This window comes from Mobula birostris, chromosome 4 (assembly GCF_030028105.1).
Source record: "Mobula birostris isolate sMobBir1 chromosome 4, sMobBir1.hap1, whole genome shotgun sequence".
NCBI classification, from domain to species: domain Eukaryota; kingdom Metazoa; phylum Chordata; class Chondrichthyes; order Myliobatiformes; family Myliobatidae; genus Mobula; species Mobula birostris.
The window spans coordinates 205,407,495-205,428,833 of record NC_092373.1 but is presented as its reverse complement, the minus strand read 5'-3'; the positions used below and the strand labels follow the sequence as shown (position 1 = coordinate 205,428,833).

At 46.4% G+C, this 21,339-nt stretch overlaps 1 protein-coding gene across 7 annotated transcripts in view; it reads left to right on the top strand.

Annotated features, from left to right (window-relative positions):
• Nucleotides 1-9,188: 9,188 nt before the first annotated feature.
• The window catches only part of LOC140196898 (tetratricopeptide repeat protein 31-like), a 63,861-nt gene continuing 51,710 nt past the window's right edge, over nt 9,189-21,339 (top strand). For 3 of the 7 annotated variants that reach the window (XM_072256820.1, XM_072256819.1, XM_072256818.1), the window contains exon 1: nt 9,189-9,377. In XM_072256820.1, the coding sequence (XP_072112921.1) occupies nt 9,326-9,377 (52 nt within the window). In that variant the 5' untranslated portion in view covers nt 9,189-9,325. The other 4 variants (XM_072256822.1, XM_072256823.1, XM_072256824.1 and 1 more) reach the window with 4 other exon arrangements.

Below are 21,339 nucleotides of genomic sequence, written 5' to 3'. Positions count from 1 at the left end.
GTGGAACGGTAGGTGTTCCTTATCTTGGTGTAACAGTGGTCTGGTGTGTTGGGACATCTGGTGCTACAGGTTATATGCTGATTGCAAGTGGGTAATGTTTTCTTCAGACAAGCCTGGATGAAGTCCCCGACTCTGATGTGAAATGCATCGAGATGGACCGTTTCGTGTTTGGGACAGCATCGTGCAGCATCGCGAGTGCTTAGTTATAGCCGGCCGCAGGTGCTATGTAAACTCCACTGAGGATCGCCGATGAGAACCCTCTTGGTAAAAAGAATGGGCAGCATCTGATCATGAGGGGTTCAAGTTCAAGGGAACACGAGTTCGACAAATCAGAGCACCACTGAGAGTTTACCATGAAACACACACCTCCACCTTTTGCCTTTTTTGAATCCGCAGTTTAGTCCATTTGATAAATCAAAAAGCCTTCTGGTTTGACCACTGTAGCCGGTGGGCTAGAAGAAAGCACATCTCGGTCAAATACAGAATGCAACAGGTAATTGTATGAAAACACAAACATGCATGAGACAGTTAAACTACAAGTAATAATTGCACAGTCTAATCCAACTGGATAGACACTACAAGAGAAAATCTGCAGATGCTGGAAATCCAAGCAACACACACAACATGCTGGAGGAACTCAGCAGGTCAGACAGCATCTATGGACGTTTTGGACCAAAACCCTTCGAAAGGACTGTAGAAAAAAAGCTGAGGTGCAGATTTAAAAGGTGGAAGGAGGGGAGAGGGAAACACCAGGTGATAGGTGAAACTTGGCAGGGGAGGGATAAAGCAAAGACCTGGGAAACTGATTGATGAAAGAGATAGAAGGCCATGGAAGACAGAAAAAGGGGGAGGAGATAAGGTGAGAGAGGGAAAAGGGGATGGGAAATGGTGAGGGAGGAGGTGTTGAGAGGTATTACCAAAAGTTTGAGAAATCGATGTTCATGCCATCAGGTTGGAGGCAGAATATAAGGTGTTGCTCCTCCAACCTAAGTGTGGCCTCATCACAACAGTGGAGGAGGCCATGGATGGACATATCGGAATGAGAATGGGAAGTGGAACTAAAATGAGTGGCCACTGGGAGATCCCGCTTGGTCTGGCAGACAGATTGTAGATGCTCGATGAAGTGGTCTCCCAATCTAAGTTGGGTCTCACCGATATACAGGAGGCTACACTGGGTGCACCGAACACAATATATGACCCCAACAGACTCACAGGTGAAGTGTCGCCTCACCTGGAAGGACTGTTTAGGGCTCTGAATGGTAGTAAGGGAGAAGGTGTAGGGGCAGGTGTAGCACTTGTTCTACTTGCAAGTATAAATGCCAGGAGGGGGTTCGGTGGGGAGGGATGAATGGACAAGGGAGTTGTGTAGGGAGCAATCCCTGCGAGAAGGAGAAAGTTGGTGGTGAGATCCTGTTGGAGGTGGTGTAGGTTTTAGAGAATTATGTGCCAGACACAGAGGCTGGTGGCGGGAGAAAGGGGTAAAAGCAGGCAAGCATGAAATGGAAGAGATGCGTTTGAGGGCAGCGTTGATGGTGGAGAAAGGGAAACCCCTTTCTTTGAAAAAAGAGGACATCTCCTTCCTTCTAGAATGAAAAGCCTCATCCTGAGAGGAGATGTAGTGGAGATGGAGGAATTGAGAGAAGGAGATGGCGTTTTAACAAGTAGCAACATGAACAAGGTATAGTCCAGGTAGCCGTGAGAGTCCGTGGGTTTGTAATAGACATCAGTGGATAAGCTGTCTCGAGAGATAAGAGACAGTGAGATCGAGAAAGGGAAGGGAGGTGTCGGAAATGGACCAGTTGAATTTGAGGACAGGGTGGAAATTGGAGGCAGAGTGGATGAAGTCAACGAATTCAGCACAGGTGCAAGAAGCAGCACCATTGCAGTCGTCCATGTAGTGTAGGAGAAGTGCGGGACGGTCACTAGTGTAGGTTTGGAACATAGACTGTTCCACGTAGCCGACAAACAGGCAGGCATAGCTGGGACCCATACGGGTGCCCATGGCTACACCTTTTGTTTGAAGGAAGTTGGAGAAGCCTAAGGAGAAATTATTTAGAGTAAGGACAAGTTCCACTAGTTGGAGGAGAGTGGTGGTGGAGGGGAACTGGTTAGGCCTGGTGTCCCGAAAAAAACAGAGAGCTTTAAGGCCTTCCTGGTGGGGGATGGAGGTGTAGAGAGACTGGACATCCACAGTGAAAATAAGATGATGAGGGCCAAGGAACCTGAAATCATTGAAAAGATCCAGAGTATGCGAAGATTCACAGATGTAGGTAGCAAGGTACTGAACCAGGGGGAATAAAAGAAAGTTGAGGTAAGCCGATATCACTTCAGTGGGGCAAAAACAAGCTGAAACAATGGGTCTACCTGGGCAAGGGGGTTTTTGGGTAGGAGGTAGAAACGGGAAGTGCGGGGTGCAGGAACTATGAGGTTGGTGGCGGTGGATGGGAGGTCCCAGAATCAATAAGGTTGGTGATGGTGTGGGAGACAATGGCCTGGTGTTCCTTAGTGGGGTCCTGTTCGAGGGGTAAGTAAAAGGAGATGTCGGAGAGTTGGTGCTGGGCCTCATCAAGGTAAAGGTCAGGACACCAGACTACCTCAGCACCTCCCTGATCTGTGGGTTTGATGGCGAGGTTAGGATTGGCGCGGAGGGAGTGGAGAGCAGAGCGTTCAGAAGGAGTGAGGTTGGGATTGGAGAAGGAGTGTTCAAGTCTAGACGGTTGATGTCCCATCGGCAGTTGGCAATGAAAAGGTCCAGAGCAGGCAGAAGACCAGGGCAGGGTGTCCAGGAAGAGGGGGAGGGTTGAAGACAGGAGAAGGGGTCATCATTGGAGCGGGGTGGGGAGTCTTTGCCAAAGAAGTAGGCTCGGAGACGGAGGCGGCAGACGAAGAGGTCAGCGCCGTGGTGGGTGTGGAACTCACTGAGGTGTGGGCACAGGGTGTCAGAACGTCTTCAGAGAGGTTAGGCGCTATGATCATTTAAAACACAGGAGATTCTGCAGATGCTGCAAATCCAGAGCAACACACACAAAATAGTGGAGGAACCCAGCAGGTCAGGCAGCATCTGTGGAAAGGAATAAACATTTCAGGCTGAGGCCCTTTGTCAGTACTACATTGTAGGATGCTATCAATTTTTATCGATGCACGATAGAAAGCTTCCATTCCAGGTACATCACAGCCTGGTACGGCAGCTGCTCTGCTCCTGACCTCGAGAAACTGCAGCGAGTTGTGGACACAGCTCAGCACATCACAGAAACCAGCCTCCCCTCCAAAGATTCTGACTACACTTATCAAAGGCATCCGTTAGTCTTGCGAGACCATGGACCTGCGCCTGGAAAGTCTTCACTCTCCAGGGCGCAGGCCTGGGCAAGGTTGCATGGATGACCAGCAGTTGCCCATGTTGCAAGTCTCCCCTCTCCACGACACCAATGTTGTCCAAGGGAAGGGCATTAGGACCCATACAGCTTGGCACTAGTGTCGTTGCAGAGCACTGTGTGATTAAGCGCCTTGCTCAAGGACACAACACACGTTGCCTCGGCTGGGGCTCGAACTCACGACCTTCAGGCCGCTAGTCCAATGCCTTAACCACTTGGCCACGTGCCCACACCAATTACACAAACTGCATCAGTAAGGTAGCCAACATAACCAAAGACCTCACAGTCCATGGACATTCTCTTTCTCCCCCCCTGCCCCCCGACCTATCAGCCAGAAGAAAGCAAAGCAGGTACCACCAGGCTCCAGACTACTGAATGGTTCGCTGGTACAGTAGATTGAGTCTTGACATCAAACTACTTCGTTTATGATCTTTCACTGTATTGTCTGCCTGCACTGCTCTCTCTGTAGTTTATTGTTTCACTATGTGCACACGTATGTATCTGTATGAACAGTATGCAGAACAAGATTCTCACTTTATTTTGGTACATACGACAAAAATAAACCGATTCCAATTCCATATATGTCTAAAGAGTATGGTCATGTGTGAAGCCAAGCAGAGCTGTAGAACAGATGCTGTTAATGAGAGAGAGATAACAAGAGACAAAAGGAGAGCCATTCAAAATGCTAATAAGAGAGAAGAGAGAGATAACGAGAGAGAGACACATAATTCAGCATGTTGGCATCTGCCACAGACAGTTTGCTTTGAACCTGAACTGTTCATTAACGGTTCTCCTGAGACAATAGGAAGTGTGAAGTTTGATGGACAGGTGATACCCCATCAGGGGGATAAAAATAGTGGCTTTGCTAAGGCACAAGACACACACGCCCCGAGACCCTGGAAAGAGTATTGTGCCCCACAAGTTGGTGGGAGTTTGGAGGACTGATTCGCGGGAATCGGCCAGAGGCTCACAGGGTGTAAAGGTACGACTGGTGGGGACCTGTTGTGTGTCCGCCCTTGCCTGGGTGCCGGGTTCACCATGGAAGAACGGTCGCATCCGGAACGAAGGGGTCACAGTCGGTGACCACTGCGGGATCAGAAGGCATCGAAAGGTTTGCCTGAAACCTCAATTGTATCTCTAACTCTCTCTCTCCAACGGTACAACAACAGCGATTACTTTGAACTACACTAGACTGAACTGAACTCTGCTTCACCTTAAGACTGATCATTTTACCCCTAGACTGCGATACAGCTTGGTTGATTCCTATTACCCTATTTCTGTGTATATGTGTATACTATCATTGCTAACCTGTTACATTTATATCCTTGCAGTTAGAGTACTGTATTACTTATTTTTGTTAGTAAAACTTTATTAGTTTATAGTAATCACAGACTCCAACGAGTGTTCCATTTCTACTGGTTTGACAACCCAGTTACGGGGTACGTAACAGTATGCAAGAATTCCATTCTTTTAGATGGCAGAAATTGCGGAATGAAAGGAGTAGGGATGGCAGTACTAGTCAGGAAAATGTCACAGCAGTGCTCCATCAGGACAGACTGGAGAACTTGTCTAGTGAGGCGTTATGGGTGTAACTGAGAAATAAGAAAGGTATGACCACGTCAATGGGTCTACATTACAGACCACTCAACAGTCCACAGGATTTAGAGGAACGAATTTGTGAAGAGATCGCAGACTGTTGCAAGAAACATAAGGTTGTTATAGTGAGTGATTTTAACTTTCCACGTAATATTGACTGGGACTCCCATACTGTAAAAGGACTAGATAGGAGACAGCTTTTCAAAAGTGTTCAAGAAAGTTCTCTAAATCAGTATGTAGAAGTCCAATGAGAGAGTATGCGGTATTTGAACTGCTATTAGGGAATAAGACAGGGCAGGTGTAGGGTAACACATTGCATCTAGTGATCACAGTGCCATTAGTTTCAAAGTAAATATGCAAAAAGATAGCTCTGATCCACGTGTTGAGATTCTAAATTGGAGAAAGGCCAACAGTGATGGTATCAGAAAGGATCTGGCAAGTGTGAATTGGCAAAAACTGTTTTCTGGCAAAAGTGTACCTGGTAAGTGTGAGTCCTTCAAAAGTGAAATTTTGAGAGTTCAAAGCTTACACGTACTTGTCAGAATAAAAGGTAAAGATAACAGGTTTAGGGAACCTTGGTTTTCAAGAGATATTGAGGCTCTGGTTAAGAGAAAAAAGGAGGTGCATAGCAGGTGTAGGCAGGAAGGAATAAATGAGGTGAGAAGTATCAGAAATTCAAGAGAACACAAGAAAGAAATCAAGAAGTCTAAAAGAAGGCATGAAGATGCTCTACCAGACAAGGTGAAGGAGAATCTTAAGGGGTTTTACAGCAGTGGATGTAGTATATATGAATTTCAGTAAGACATTTGATGAGGTTCCCCATGCGAAGCTCATTCAGAAAGTAATGAGGCATGGGATCCAAGGAGACCTTGCTCTGGGGATCCAGAATTGGCTTGCCCACAGAAAGCAAGGAGTGGTTGTCGATGGTTCGTATTCTGTATGGAGGTCAGTGACCAGTGGTGTTCCCCAGGAATCTGTTCTGGGACCCCTCCTCTTTGTGATTTTTATAAGTGACTTGGACGAAGAAGTAGAAGGGTGGGTTAGTAAATTTGCTGATGACACAAAAGTTGGGGATGTTATGGATAGTCTGAAGGGTTGTCAGAGGTTACAGTGGGACATCGATAGGATGCAAAACTGGGCTGAGAAGTGGCAGATGGACTTCAACCCAGATAAATATGAAGTGGTTCATTTTGGTAGGTCCAATTTGAAGACAGAATATAATATAAATGGTAAGATTCTTGGCAGTGTGAAGGGTCAGAGAGATCTTGGGGTCTGTGTCGATAGGCCACTCAAAGCTGCTGCGCAGGTTGACAGTGTTGTTAAGAAGGCATGTAGTATATTGGCCTTCATCGACCATGGGACTGAGTTCAAGAGAATAGGTTGAGTGAACTTGGCCTTCTTTTATTCTTGGAGTGATGGAGGATGAGAGGTGACCTGATAGAACTGCATAAGATGATGAGGGGCATTGAGCATGTGGATAGCCAGAGGCTCTTTCCCAGGGCTGAAGTGGCTAACATGAGGGGGCATAGTTTTAAGGTGCTTGGAAATAGGTACCGAGGGGATGTCAGGGGTAAGTTTTTCGCACAGAGAGTGGTGAGTGCGTGGAATGCACTGCCGGCGGTGGTGGTGGAAGTGGATACAATAGGGTCTTTTACAAGCCTCTTAGGTAAGTACATGGAGCTTAGAAAAATACTTAACTTCAAACCCTGCAAGGGAAATTCTAGGCAGTCTCTAGAGTCGGTTATATGGTCGGCCCAACATTGTGGGCTGAAGGGCCTATAATGTGCTGTAAATTTCTATGTTCTATGTATGTTAAGAGCAAAAGGATTGCAAGAGATAAAACTCCAAGTGTGGGGCCAAAAGAGATGGGGGAGATCTTAAATATATTTTTGCATCTGTATTTACTCAGGAATTGGGCACAGAGTCTACAGATGTGAGGCAAAACGTCGTCAACTTCATGGACCCTATACAGATGACAGAGGAGGACGTGTTTGCTACCCTGAGGCAAATCAGCAGGATAAATCCCCAGAGGTGTTCCTTCAGACCCTACAGAAGTGCAGAAATTGCTGGGCCCTAGCGGAAGATATTTAAATCATCCTTAGTGACAGGTGAGGTGCCAGAGGATTGGAGGATAGCCAGTGCTGTTCCACTGTTTAAGAATGGCTCTCAACATATTCCAGGAAATTATAGGCTGGTGAGTCTGACGTCAGTTGTGGGAAAGTTATTGGAAGGTACTTAGATAGACAAGGGCAGTCAGCATAGCTTCATGTGTAGCATGTCATGTATAACTGATCTTATAGAGTTTTATGAGGAAGTTACCAGGAAAGTGAATGAAGGTGAGGTTTTTGACAAAGTCCTGCATGGGAGGCTGGTCAAGAAGGTTCAGTTGCTCGGTATTCAAGATAAGGTAGCAGACATTGCATTTGTGGGAGAAGCCAGACAGTGGTAGTAGATGGGTGGCACTCTGACTGGAGGCCTGTGACTAGTGGAGATCAGTGCTGGGTCCATTGTTGTTTGTCATAGTCGTAGTCATAGCCATACTCATACTTTATTGATCCCGGGGGAAATTGGTTTTCATTACAGTTGCACCATAAATAATTAAATAGTAATAAAACCATAAATAGTTAAATATATCAATATAATCATCTATATCAATGATCTGGATGATAACTGGATCAGCAAGCTTGCGGATAACACCAAGATTGGCGGTGTAGTGGACAGTGAGGAAGGCTATCATGGCTTGCAGAGGGATCTGGATCAGAAGCTAAAATGGGCTGAAAATGGCAGGTGGAATTTAATGCAGACAAGTGCAAGGTATTACACTTTGGTAGGACCAACCAGGGTAGGACTTACACAGTTTACAGTATCACACTGAGGAGTGTGATAAAAATAACAGGATCTGGGAATACAGGTCCATAATCATCACAGATGGATGGCATCACAGGTAGATGGTCGTAAAGAAAGCTTTTAACACATTGGCCTTCATAATTCAACGTATAGAGTATAGGAGATGGGGTGTTATATTGAAGTTGTATAAGATGTCGGTGAGGTGTAATTTGGAGTATTGTTTGCACTTTTGGTCACCTACCTACAGGAAAGATGAAAATTTACGAGGATGTTGCCGAGTCTGGAGGACCTGAGTTTTAGGGAATGATTGAATAAATTGGGACTTTATTCCTTGGAACATAGAAGATTGAGGGGAGATTCGACGGAGGTATACACAATTCTGATGGGTATGGAAGGGTAAATGCAAGCAGGCTTCTTCCACTGAGCTTGGGTGGGACTAGAACTGGAGGTTATGAGTTAGATTAGATAAGATTAGGTTAGATTAGAGTTAAAGGCGAAAGGTGAAAAGTTTAAGGGGAACATGAGGGGAAACTTCTTCACTCAGAGGGTTGTGAGGGTGTGGAATGAGCTTCCAGCACCAGTGGTGCCCGCAAGCTCAATTTCAATGTTTAAGCAAAGTTTGGATAGGTATGTGGATAGTAGGGCTATGGAGGGCTATGGTCCGGTGCAGGTCAATGGGAGTAGGCAGATTAAGTGGTGTCAGCATGGACTAGATGGGCTGAAGGGCCCATTTTGTACTGTACTTTACTATGATTCTTAGGAATTTGCTTTTGGTGTCCATGCATGCAACTATTGATAAGTTTGCAATTATGCAACCAAATATCAGTGGCAAACTGAACCCCACCACGGAGGGCATCTCTGAAAGGCGACTGAATCCCCAAGAATTTGGGGATTCACTAAAGACCCTCACCACCTGGGACATGCCCTCTTCTCATTACTATCACCCGGGGGTTGGGTAGGGTGGTACAGGAGCCTGAAGAACACGCACTCAGCGTTTCAGGAAAAGCTTCTTCCCCTCTACCACAGATTTCTGAACAGACCATGAACCCATGAACACTACCTTGAACACAATATTACCAATGAATGAACACTGCCCCGCTATTCCTCTATTTATTTTTATTGTGGTTTATAATAATTAGCTATGCTTGCACCTTACTGCTGCCACAAAACAACATATTTCACGACAAATGACAGGATAATGAACCTCATTCTGACTGAATTCAGAGCGGATTGAATCGCATTGTACCAAGACACCGAGGGGAAGTCAGGCTGTAGGCTGCCCGTCTCAAAGATGGCTGCCACAGCCTTCAATTGAGCACGGATCGCTCAAATGCCATGTGCACAGTTGTCCGGGCGGGCGGGCTCCGATGATACGTCATTTCCACCTCCGGTGGGGATGTTGTGAGGCCCGAGGGCTTGGGGCAGTGGCGGCGCCAGCCCGGAGCCCAAGGCCGGCCCGATGAGCGGCATCGCGGGCAGGGACAGCAGTACGCATCACGCCCGCTGCCGACATGAGCGACAGGGACCACGATCACATCGACCCGTCCTGGTGGCTGGAAGATGGTAATGGGCGAAGGGGAGGGATCTGCCCCACAGGTTGGGGGTGGAGGGAGGGATCTGCCCCACAGGGTGAGGGCGGGAGGGAGGGATCTGCCCCACAGGGTGAGGGCGGGAGGGAGGGATCTGTCCCACAGGTTGGGGGCGGAGGGAGGGATCTGCCCTACAGGGTGAGGGCGGGAGGGATCTGCCCCACAGGGTGAGGGCGGGAGGGATCTGCCCCACAGGATGAGGGCGGGAGGGAGGGATCTGCCCCACAGGGTGAGGGTGGGAGGTAGGGATCTGCCTCACAGGTGGGGGCGGGAGGGAGGGATCTAGCCCTCAGGGTGGGGGTGGGAGGGAGGGATCTGCCTCACAGGGTGAGGGTGGGAGGTAGGGATCTGCCTCACAGGTGGGGGCGGGAGGGAGGGATCTGTCCCACAGGTAGGGGCGGGAGGGAGGGAGGGATCTGTCCCACAGGGTGAGGGCGGGAGGGAGGGATCTGCCCTACAGGGTGAGGGCGGGTGGTAGGGATCTGTCCCACAGGTAGGGGCGGGAGGGATGGAGGGATCTGTCCCACAGGGTGAGGGCGGGAGGGAGGGATCTGCCCTACAGGGTGAGGGTGGGAGGGAGGGATCAGCCCCACAGGTGGGGGCGGGAGGGATCTGCCCTACAGGGTGAGGGTGGGAGGGAGGGATCAGCCCCACAGGTGGGGGCGGGAGGGAGGGAGGGAGGGATCTGTCCCACAGGTAGGGCAGGAGGGAGGGATCTGGCCCTCAGGGTGGGGGCGGGAGGGAGAGATCAGCCCCACAGGGTGAGGGTGGGAGGTAGGGATCTGTCCCACAGGTAGGGGCGGGAGGGAGGGAGGGATCTGTCCCACAGGGTGAGGGCGGGAGGGAGGGATCTGCCCCACAGGGTGAGGGTGGGAGGTAGGGATCTGCCCCACAGGGTGGGGGCAGAAGGGAGGGATCTGCCCCACAGGTAGGGGCAGGAGGGAGTGATCTGTCCCACAGGGTGAGGGCGGGAGAGAGGGATCTGCCCCACAGGGTGAGGGTGGGAGGTAGGGATCTGCCTCACAGAATGGGGGCAGAAGGGAGGGATCTGCCCCACAGGTAGGGGCGGGAGGGAGAGATCAGCCCCACAGGGTGAGGGCGGAACAGAGGAAGGGATCTGCCCCTCATTGTGGAGGCAGAAGGGAGGGATCTGCCCCTCGGGGTGGAACAATGTGTGAGGCTGCTTGGCAAAAGATGTGGGCGCCAGATTATGGTGGAACAAATGGCAACATCTTCTCCTGTCCAGGACCTTTTTTTAATGACCTCTAACCACCTCCTTCATGAAACTTCCATTTCTTCACCATTCTGAAGGTGATATGAACTATTTTGACCATGACAACTCTCATTCATACAAAACCCACCTTCAAGCCCTACAAAACCCTGGAAGCATCCTCACCAACTGCTCCTGCTTGCTGCTGTTCAACCTTTAGCTCAGTCCTCGGAGAAGCCAGACATCCACAATCAACTCAGTTGTAGATGGGATATCAGCTCCCACACAGCGTGGGTTGCAATGGGAAATACGGAAACAAATAAGTAATTTTATTTATTTAGAGTGCCACACCCCTCCAGCAATACCACAAACCCAATTAACCCTAATCTAATCACATTGGTCAATGAACCTACCCACTACGTCTTTGCACTGTGGGAGGAAACCCACGCATTCCACAGGGATGCACAGAGACTCCATACAAATGTTCTTGGAATTGAACTTAGAACTCCAACACCCCAAGCTGTTGTAGTATTGTGCTAAACGCTACACTGCACTGGCACCTGATATGTCTTTACCTGCCCACACTTGGTACTTTCTTCCTCTCCAGGAGATGGACCCACGCTGTGTGGGAGCTGATATCCCATCTACAACTGAGTTGATTGTGGATGTCTGGCTTCTCCAAGGACTGAGCTAAAGGTTGAACAGCAGCAAGCAGGAGCAGTTGGTGAGGATGTTACCAGGGTTTGAAGGTGGGCTTTGTATGGATGAGAGTTGTCATAGTCAGAATAGTTTTTATTACCTTCAGAATGATGGTGAAGAACTGGAAGTTTCATGAAGGAGGTGGTTAGAGGTCATTTAAAAAAAGGTCCTGGAATGAGTGAGGAGAAGGTGTTGCCAAATGCTGATTGCATGCACCCTTTTGTCACCCAGGGTAAAACCTCCTTTGGTGTCATTTTTAAAAAATATTGAGGTAAAGCGTGGAATAGGCCCTTCCGGCCCTTTGTGCCTCGGCGCCCAGCAATACCCCAATTTTAATCCCAGCCTAATCACCAGGGCAATTTACCTCCCTACCAGTATATCTTTGGACTGTGGGAGGAAACTGGAGCACCCGGAGGAAACCCACGCAGTCACAGGGAGAACATAAATTTTCTTTAGAGGTAGCAGTGGGAAGTGAGCCTGGGTCACTGGTTCCGTGAAGTACCGTGCTAACAATGACACTACCCTGCCGCCCAGTGCGTTCAAAATGCTGGGGGGGGCGAGGGGCTCGGCAGGTGAGGCCGCATCTGTGAAGCAGAATGAACAGCCAGTGTTTCAGTCAGAGACCCTTCATTGAGGTGAAGTGTCTCCATTAGTCCTGATGAAGGGTCCCAACCTGAAATGTCAACTCTTTATTCCTCTCCATAGATATGCTGAGTTCCTCCTGCATTTTGTGTCTGTTGCTAAAATCTCCAGCGTTCGTAGAATTTTGCACAAGAATGGATGGAGGAACTCAGCAGGTCAGGCAACATCTATGGAGTGGAATAGAGAGCTCTTTATTCCTCTCCATAGATGCCTTCTGACCTGCTGAGTTCCTCCAGCATTTGTGTGTGTTGCTGTGGATTTCCAGCATCTGCAGAATCCCTTGTGTTTATAAGTTCAAAGAAAATTTATTATCAAGGTACATGTATGTCACCATATACAACTTTGAGATTCATTTTCCTGTGGGCATACTCAGTAAATATTATCTATAACAGGATCAATGAAAGATCAGCCAGAATGCAGAAGACAACGAACTGTGCAAATGTAAATATAAATAAATAGCACTAAATAATGCGAACACAAAATAACAAGATGAAGAATCCTTAAAGCAAGAAGATTGGTTGTGGGAACACTTCAATGGGTGGGCAGGTGAAGTTGAGTAAAGTTTTCCCCTCTGGTTCAAGAGCCTGATGGTTGAGGGGTAATAACTGTTCTTGAGTCTGGTGGTGTGAGGCCTGAGGCTGTCGTACCATCTACCTGATGGCAGCAGTGAGACTGGAGCATGGTCTGGGTGGTGAGGATCTCTGATGATGGTTACTGCTTTTCCACAACAGCATTTCATGTTGATGTGCTCAATGGTTATACTGCATACAGTGGTTTGGGCAGATTGTGACAAACTGCCCTTAGTCGTTTGGAAACATAGTTCAAGCAAAAACTCTGAGCATAATTAGTTCTGGAAAGATCCTAAGGAGAGGGAAATTGATTTACTATTGTCACATGAGACCAGAGGCTTTTTTCCCCCCCAAGCAGAAATGGCTAATACAAGAGCGCTGAATTTTAAGGTGATTGGAGTAAAGTATGGGGAAGGTGTCAGACGTAAGTGTTTTTTTAATAGAGAGATAGATGGATGTGTGGAATGTGCTGCCAGGGGTAGTGGTAGGAGTAGAAACATTATGGACATACCTTTAAGAGACTCTTAGATAGGTATGTAGATGATAGAAAAATGGAGGACTATGTGGGAGGGAAGGGTTAGATTTAGATTGAACTTGAAATAGTTAAAGGGTCGGTGTAGCATCGTGGGCCGAAGGGCCTGTACTGTGCTGGAGTGTTCTGTGTTTCTTTGTTATGCATACTATCCATACAGATCAGTTCATCACTACAGTGCATCGATAACAGAATGCAGAATACAGTGTTAGAGGAAATGTGAGACTTTACAATGCGTAACGTGTGAGACTAGGATGAGGATTTTGATGGCAGAGGGAAGAAGAGAGAGTGTCCGTGGTGGATAGGCTGTTTGATTGTACTGGCTATGTTTTCGAAGAGTGTAGACAGAGGCCGTGGAGAGGAGGCTGGTGGCCATGGCTGTGCTGAGCTGTGTCCACAACTGTCTGCGGTTTCTTCCAGTCATGGGCAGAGTAGCTACTGAGAGTCAGTGTTCAAGGCAAATCATATTTGATAATTGCGTTGTAATTGTGCCCGGTGAAAGGAAAGCAATGGATAAAGTTTGAATCTAGTGAGGCATCTTTAGAATATCGTAAAACATTTCAGGCATATTGTGTGACTAGCAATATTAAAATGTTGGTTCAAAGCTGGAGAAATGTCTGGGTAAATAACCTAAACTCTCAGCTTCCGTAAAGCGTAGCTGTAATGAAAATATTTAAAATTAATTTTGTGTTTTTTTCTGATTTGCGGCATTGGAGACACTGCACAAGTGTTGATGGTCAGAAGAAAACATTTTTAGAACTAGCACAAATACAATACTGTACAGAAAGAAAAACAAATGTCTGCAGTGTATTAGTACAGAAAACAAAATACTTATCATCCACTAAACCAGCTGGCTGATCTGCTGAAGGCCAACAAACTTGATACAGCCTTTGCTGTCTATGTCTTTAACTTGACATACTCTAACCCTCTCAATGTACTTGTCCCTATCTTCTTAGTACTGGCCCAGCTTGGACCTAGCCTAAGAAAAGCTCTCCCCATTGTGAAAAACATGCCCCTTTTTATATCCTTCAAAACTCCTTCCGCTGGTACTTTCCCCTGCATTTGGTACCTGCACTCTCACAATGACCTCGCCTTCCCTCTGTTTTTCACCATTATCCACTATTGTGGCTGTAGACGTCCTCCCTTAACTTTCTCAAACCATCGCTGTGCACTGGTTATCTTGCCCATCCTCAAAACAATCCCACTCTTAAGCTTACACCCTTTTGCTTACTGATTTCCATTTTATTTTAACACAACAAGGAGGAATCATGTTTAACTCTTCCCTTACGGTAACATTCTAACGGTGTTTTGGATAATCTCTCCTGATTTATTCTTCAGCATGGAGGGTTTGATTTTGTTACACCTTGATGAAAACCTTGCATTTTTGTCGCACCTGTCACAACCTCTGAGTATCCCAGGGCAAGGTGTAGCCAATAACACACCTGAAGGTCAAAGTCAAAGTAAATATATTATCAGAGTACATATGTCAGCATATACTGTTGTGAGATTCATTTTCTTACAGGCATTTGCAGGAAAATAAAGAAATGCAGTACAATTTATGAAAATCTGTACACAAAAGGCTGACAAACAACCAAAGTGCAAAAGAAGGTAGATTGTTCAAATGATGAAAAAAAATAAAAAAGCAAGCAGCGTGATGAGATGCGTTATGAATGCTGTCATTGTACGTGGTTGATGTTACTCACCTGCAGTAATGGTGGTCCTGGGGTGATCTTGGGCATGTTTCTGTTTTGATTTGTGCATGATTTGCTACCTGAGAGGCAGAGGGTGGTGAGTGCATGGATAAAATGGTAGAGGTGGGTGCAATTAAAAGGCCTTTGGACAGGAACATGGATAGGAAACGTTTAAGGCAGGGGTCCCCAACTTGGGGTCCACAGACCCCCTGGTTAATGGTATTGGTCCATGGTGTGTGTGTGTATATGTATATAAAAGAGTTGGGAACCCCTGGTTTAGAGGGATATGGGACAAACTCAGGCAAGGGACTTGCTCAGTAAGGCAGCTCTGTTGTGATGGAGATGATGGGCTGAAGGGCCTGTTTCATTGCTGTATAACTCTCTGACTCTTAAAAATCAAAGTCTCTAGCTGTAGAATGGTGCAGGATTTGAGGAAGATGTTGCCACTGTTTGAAGAGTGGAAGGGGCAGTTCAGTATGGCAGGGCAGGTGGCCACTCACCTTAAGAGTGAACCAGGAAACTCATTGCACATTGAACAAAGACATTGACATGCCAGTAGAAATCTTAGACAACCCTAAAATGTTCCTTGGAGAAAGTGTAAATAGTTTTGATAAAATGTCAGCTGCAATAATCTAATTAAACCAGAGAGAGGATACTATTCTCATGGGGTGGAAAGAGTGAGGGACTTTTTTGGAGAGATTGGGTGGGCCGTCACAGGGAGCCAGGCCTTAAATTGGGAGAAAAAATGCTGTTTCATTCCACTGTTGATGTCATTAATGACAATGTCAGTGAAACTTCATCAGAGACTGAATGTCTGAGCTGATGAAAGAGCGTTAGCAAGTGTTCATATAGCTTGGCTCATGTCTGACTAATCAACATTGTTTAACGTCATTTCCAGGACTTTACAAGTGGAAGGAAAAAAAAATAATTGTAACTGCAGATTCCTGGCAGTACAAAAAAAACACCATAAGATAAACAACACAATAATAAAAGTACATACATACAGCTCACATACATTGATTATATTTCCATAAAGTGATGCCAGACACAGACTCCTGTTCATAAGTTGACTGTCAGGAAGTGATAAAGTAGTGGTGGTTGGGGGTTAGTGGGTGGAGGTGTTGATCAGACTTGCTGCTTGAGGAAAGTAACGTTTTTGAGTCTTGACAGTCCTGACGTGGATGCTACGTAGCCTCTTCCCTAATGGGAGGGGGGCAGACAGTCCAAGAGCAGGGTGGGTGGGATCCTTCATGATGTTACTGGCCCTTTTCCAGCATCTTTATCAGAAAGGGAATGACATGGCTGGTTTAAGGGTAACTACAAGGATCTCTGTGATTGAATTCATTTGGAGATTGTGGGTGAAGAGGTGAGTGTAGGTATTGGGGTAATCTTATGGTACAGGTTTAGTGAGAGACATTGACCTTCTGATCGTTGGCAGTTAATTGCAACCCTGGTTTGTTGTGGCCTGTAAGTTTGCCAAGAAAGATTTTAACTTTTGGTTTCATTTCTGCTTTATTTTGTTCCATTAACTTGATTCCAACAAGTGATCAGTTTTCAGCTTCACTGCATTTCTGAGACAATATAATAGATGTACAGGAGATTTTCATACATCCTCAAACCAGAATTTGTTAATGGTAGTAACATATTTGTTAACAATTTGAAGATTGTGTTCAACAGATTGTGGTCGTGGGACCAACTAAAATTGGATCTCAGAATTGGATCCTTTTCTAACAAGTGTTCTGTTCGCCTAACGTGATAAATAATGATTAAAACTTAGCAGAGAGCCTGCCTGAACTCAGCGGATTATTGTGCTGGATGAAATTGCTTTCTAAAGTGCCAGGAAATACAGGTAAAGGAACATTTTGTCAGCTGTTTCCTGCCTCAATCTATCAATTGCTTTCTTGTTTAAGATGGTTTGCGCCAGCACTGGGAGAGGTGCTGAGGTGGTGTGTCATTGTCTCTCCTGATGTGGGCAGTTTGAGAGGGTAACTTGTGCTACTTAAATGGAAAAGTTGGCCAGACACAATACTAACATGCAATTTTGTTGGTTTCTGAAAGAGATTTGATTTCTCCAAACAAATCAAGTTAAAGACGGGTTTGGGTGCTCCAGACTTTGGAGACTAGACTCTTAGATTTATTGCCTTTGTAACTTTTTACCAAAGCCCAGCAGTTTAGAATTAGCAGGAGATGCTACCTTAAACACAGGCTGCTTTCAGAGCTGTCTTTTTAAGCAGAGGATACTTCAAGTGCCTTGAGTGTCTTACGTGGCCAGTTTTCCTTCTGGGGGCCTGAATTACAAGGAAAGCTTGCTTAGATTAGGACTTCATTCCATTTAACGTAGGATATTGGGGGGAGGGGGTGAGCTGTTAGAGGCATATAAGATTATGAGGGGCAGAGACAGGGTGAAAAGACTGTCTTTTTCCCAGGCTGGCGCTAAGAGGGCAGGAGATTCGGAATCAGATCACGTTTATTATCACTGATGTTTGTTGTGTAATTTGTTGTTTTGTAGCAGCAGTAGAGTACATTACATAAAAAAGAAAAGTGCTATAAATTTTACAGTATATATGTGTGCAGTATGAGTGTGTATGTATTTTTATTTCTTAGTCGCTTTTCTTGTGGACATTGGTAATGTGGAATGCTGCAAGTGTGATTCGCTGTTTTATCGGCAGACAGTGTGGAGCTGTGTGGCCTCAAACCATGGTGTCGCCTGTTTGCAGCCATCCAGGAGAGAGACACCAGAGGTGGTGTGGTGCAGCATCCGTGCTGGAGTTGGTGCTGCCCTCTAGTGTTCACTTGGCTGTATTGAGTTTGAGTGTGGACTGCTGCAACATTCATGGACTCAGGGACTTGGATTATATTTTTTCTTTGTGTCACTGTATGTTTACTGTGGTCTTGTATGTGCTATGTGTACCTTGTGCTGTAAATGACTGTTGGTAATGTGTTTTGCTTGTTAACCTGGAGTAATGCTGTCTCATTTGGTTGTATTTATGGGTATTCGTGTATGGTTGAATTACTAACTTGAGCTTGGTATGTATTTATGTATCTGAATGTGTGCAACCAGAGAGAGTGTTAATGGGTTTGTGGACCGTTCAGAAATCTGATGGTGAAGGGAAAGAAACTGATCCCGAAATGTTGAGTGTGGGTCTTCAGGCTCCTGTACCTCCTCCCTGATGGTAGTAAAAGGATATTAGACATGTTGTTCACACAAAGGGTGGTGCATTTTTAGAATGTGCTGCCAGAAATAGTGAAATAGGTGGGTACATCAGCAACATTTAAAAGCCATCTAGGTACTGTAAGTATGAGTTAGGAGAGGTTGAGAGGGCTATGGACCAAATATTGGATTAGTTTGCTGGGCAACAGGGTTAGCATGGACAAGTTGGATCAAAGGGCTTGTTTCAGTGGTGGATCAGTCTGTGACATAATAGTGCTGGTCCAGAATGAAATACTGACAATTGGTGTATAACTATATTTCCTTGTGTTCCCTTCTATTCTTCTGGCAACCAGCAGACGTTTATCTTCTATTTCTGCCCCTTCTTCCACTGGAAAGAGTTCTTTTTCATTTGCATACCAAACATTCTTCACGACGACGTAGGGCTTTTCTTCATTTGTTGATTAAGGTTCTGTTTCATTAATCTAGGGAATGTATTTTGCATCTTGCTCTGCACCTGTTCCGGGAATGCATACTCCTTCCGTTTGCCTGACACCATTCTGAGCATCAGTTTCTGCTCCTGTCTGCATCAGCTCCCATATGTTGTGAAATTTAACCACCCCACTCTAATAAGAATGAGGTTTGAGTGCTCAGCGTGAGGAACCACAAAACTGTTCGCTGGAGATGACTCAGCATCAGGTTTGTTCTCTCTGATGTACGTGATGAAATTTGTTGTTTTGTGGCAGCAATATAAAATATACTATGAGTCACAATAAGAAATGTGTATATAAAAAAATACCTCAAAAGGGGAGCAAATTAGTGTGGTAGCGTTCATGGACCGGTCAGAAATCTGATGGCTGAGGGGAAGAAGCTGTTCCTAAAACATTGAGTATGTGTCTTTGGGCCCCTGCACACCTCCTGGTTAAGAACACTTGTGGAATACTTGCTTTTATTAGTCGAGGCATTGAGTTCAAAAGTCAGGAGGTTATGTTGCAACTTTATAAAACTCTAGTTGGGCCACATCTGGAGTATTGTATACAGTTCCGGTTGCCATACCATAACAAGGATGTTGAGGGTACAGAGAGGTTTACCAGGATGCTGCCTAGCTATCACGAGAGGCTGGATAAACTCGGGTTGTTTTCTTTGAAGCGGCGGAGGCTGAGGGGAGATCTGATAGGGGTTTATAAGATTATGAGAGGCATAGATAGAGTGGACAGAGAGCGTATGTTTCCCAGGGTTGAAATGTCTAATACCAGAGGGTAGGCATTGAAGGTGGGAGGGGGTAGGTTCAAGGGGGATGTGAGGGGTAAGTTTTACTGCATACTCAGAGAGTGGTAGATGCCTGGAATGTGCTGTCTGGTATGGTGGTTGAGGCAAATACATTCGAGGCTTTTAAGAGTCCTTTACAAATGTAAGGAAGATCGAGGGATAGGGACATGGAGAAGATGGGAGGGATTCATGTTAAGTGTTTTTGATTTGCTTTTAGCTGGTTTGGCAGAACGTTGTGGGCTGAATGGCCTGTTTCTGTGCTGTACTCTTCTGTGTTCCACATTGCTGCTTCCTGATGGTAGCAATGAGAAGGGGCATGTTTGAGATGCTCAGTGTGTTTATGATGGCTGCTGTCTTCTTGAGGCATCACCTTTTGAAGATGTCCGCAATGGTTGTGAGGGTTTTGACCAAGTCTCCTCAAACTCCTAATGAAGCGTATCTGCTGGCATGCTGTCTTCGTGATTGCATCAATAGATGCTCAGAGACATTGATGCCCAGGAACTTGAAACTGCTCACCCTTTCCACTGCTTATCCCTCGATGAGGACTGGTGTTTGTTTCCCTCACTTCCCCTTCCTGAAGTCCACAATCATTTCCTTGGTCTTACTGATGTTGAGTGTAAGGTTGCTGTTGTGATACCACTCAACCAGCCAAACTGTCTCATTCCTGTACGTCTCCTCGTTACCGACTGAAATTCTGCCAGCAGTGGTGATGTAGTGAAAAGGAAGAAAAGAGAGGATGTCCACTCTTGCCTTGGCATTTGGGGATGGAGTCAACCATCACTGTCATTGTGTAAACCAGAGAAGTGACAATGAGGATGACACAAGCCCGAAATGGAGAGGCAGACATTGGAAGATAGAGGAGATAAGAAGATGTTGAACATATGAATCAGGGATCAAAATGTATTGTCAATGCTGCTGTTCCCTGATGTCATTCCAGAGAAGGTACGCATCAAAGAGGAGGGCTGTAAGAAGTCCTGTAGTGGACAAGAACATTACTGGGCAGTGTGGGCGCTTTCAACAGCCAAGGGTTGCTTGATCATTTTCGTAAATGCTTGGTTTTGCATTCAGTTAAGATAGTGGGAGAGCCAGCAAAATCAGACATTGCTGCTGTCCAACACGATCAGAGTCAGGTTTAATATCACTGGCATATGTTGTCGAATTTGTTTTTTGGCAGCAGTACCTTGCAATACGTAATGATAATGATGGCTGGTTTTTTGCTTGCAATACGTAATGATGATGAGGGCTGGTTTTTTACTTGCAATACATAATGGTGAATACGGCTGGTTTTTTGCTTGCAATACGTAATGATGATGATGGCTGGTTTTTTGCTTGCAAAGATCAAGAGGGAAGAAGAGCCCTTAGGAACAATGGCACAATTTTTGGTGACTGCAGAGGCCAGTCACTCTGCAGACTCTGGAGCAGGAGGGACAAGGGAACAGGTGGGAGGTGGGCACTTGGATAGTCAGATCCTTCCTGCGTCTGCTCTTCTCTTCCGCAGTCGTCCTTCTGGATTCCTCAGAACTCTTGGCTGCTCCGTGGACCAGTGTTCTCCAGCGGTCTCTGTCACAAGCCGGCTGCTGCTACTCGTTGACCTCGATATTTGCCTGAGAGAGCTGCTGCTCAAGCTGGTCTTTGTACCTCTTGCATGTTGGACCATGTTCTCTCTTGCCCAGAGTGATTTCTCTCTACACTGCTGCTTTCAGTAACCTGGAGTTGTCCATGCGAGACGCGTGTCCCGGCCAGCAAAGCTGCTTGAGCAGCAAAGTGGCTTTGGTGCTTGGAAGTTGAGCCTTCTCCAGGACCTCATTGTTGGAGACACGATCCTGCCAGCTGATACCCCTGATGGAGTGGAGGCAGTGCTGATGGAAGCGCTCGAGCATCTGAATTTGCTTGTGGTACAAGACCAAGGCTTCGAGCCATATTGCAGTGTTGTGACGATGGCAGCCCTGTATACCTGGATTTTTGTGGACAGACACAACTGGTGATTCTTCCACACATGTTTCTGGAGGTGCCCGAAGGCAGTGCTAACTCTGGTGAGTCGATTGTCAACGTCCCTTACTACCGTAGCGTCGTTGGAGATGATACTGTCCAGGTAGATAAACAGCTCGACCGTGGTGAGAGGGTGATCGTCAATGGTGATCCAAGGAGGGTTGTAAACGCCATGAGGGAGCTTCTA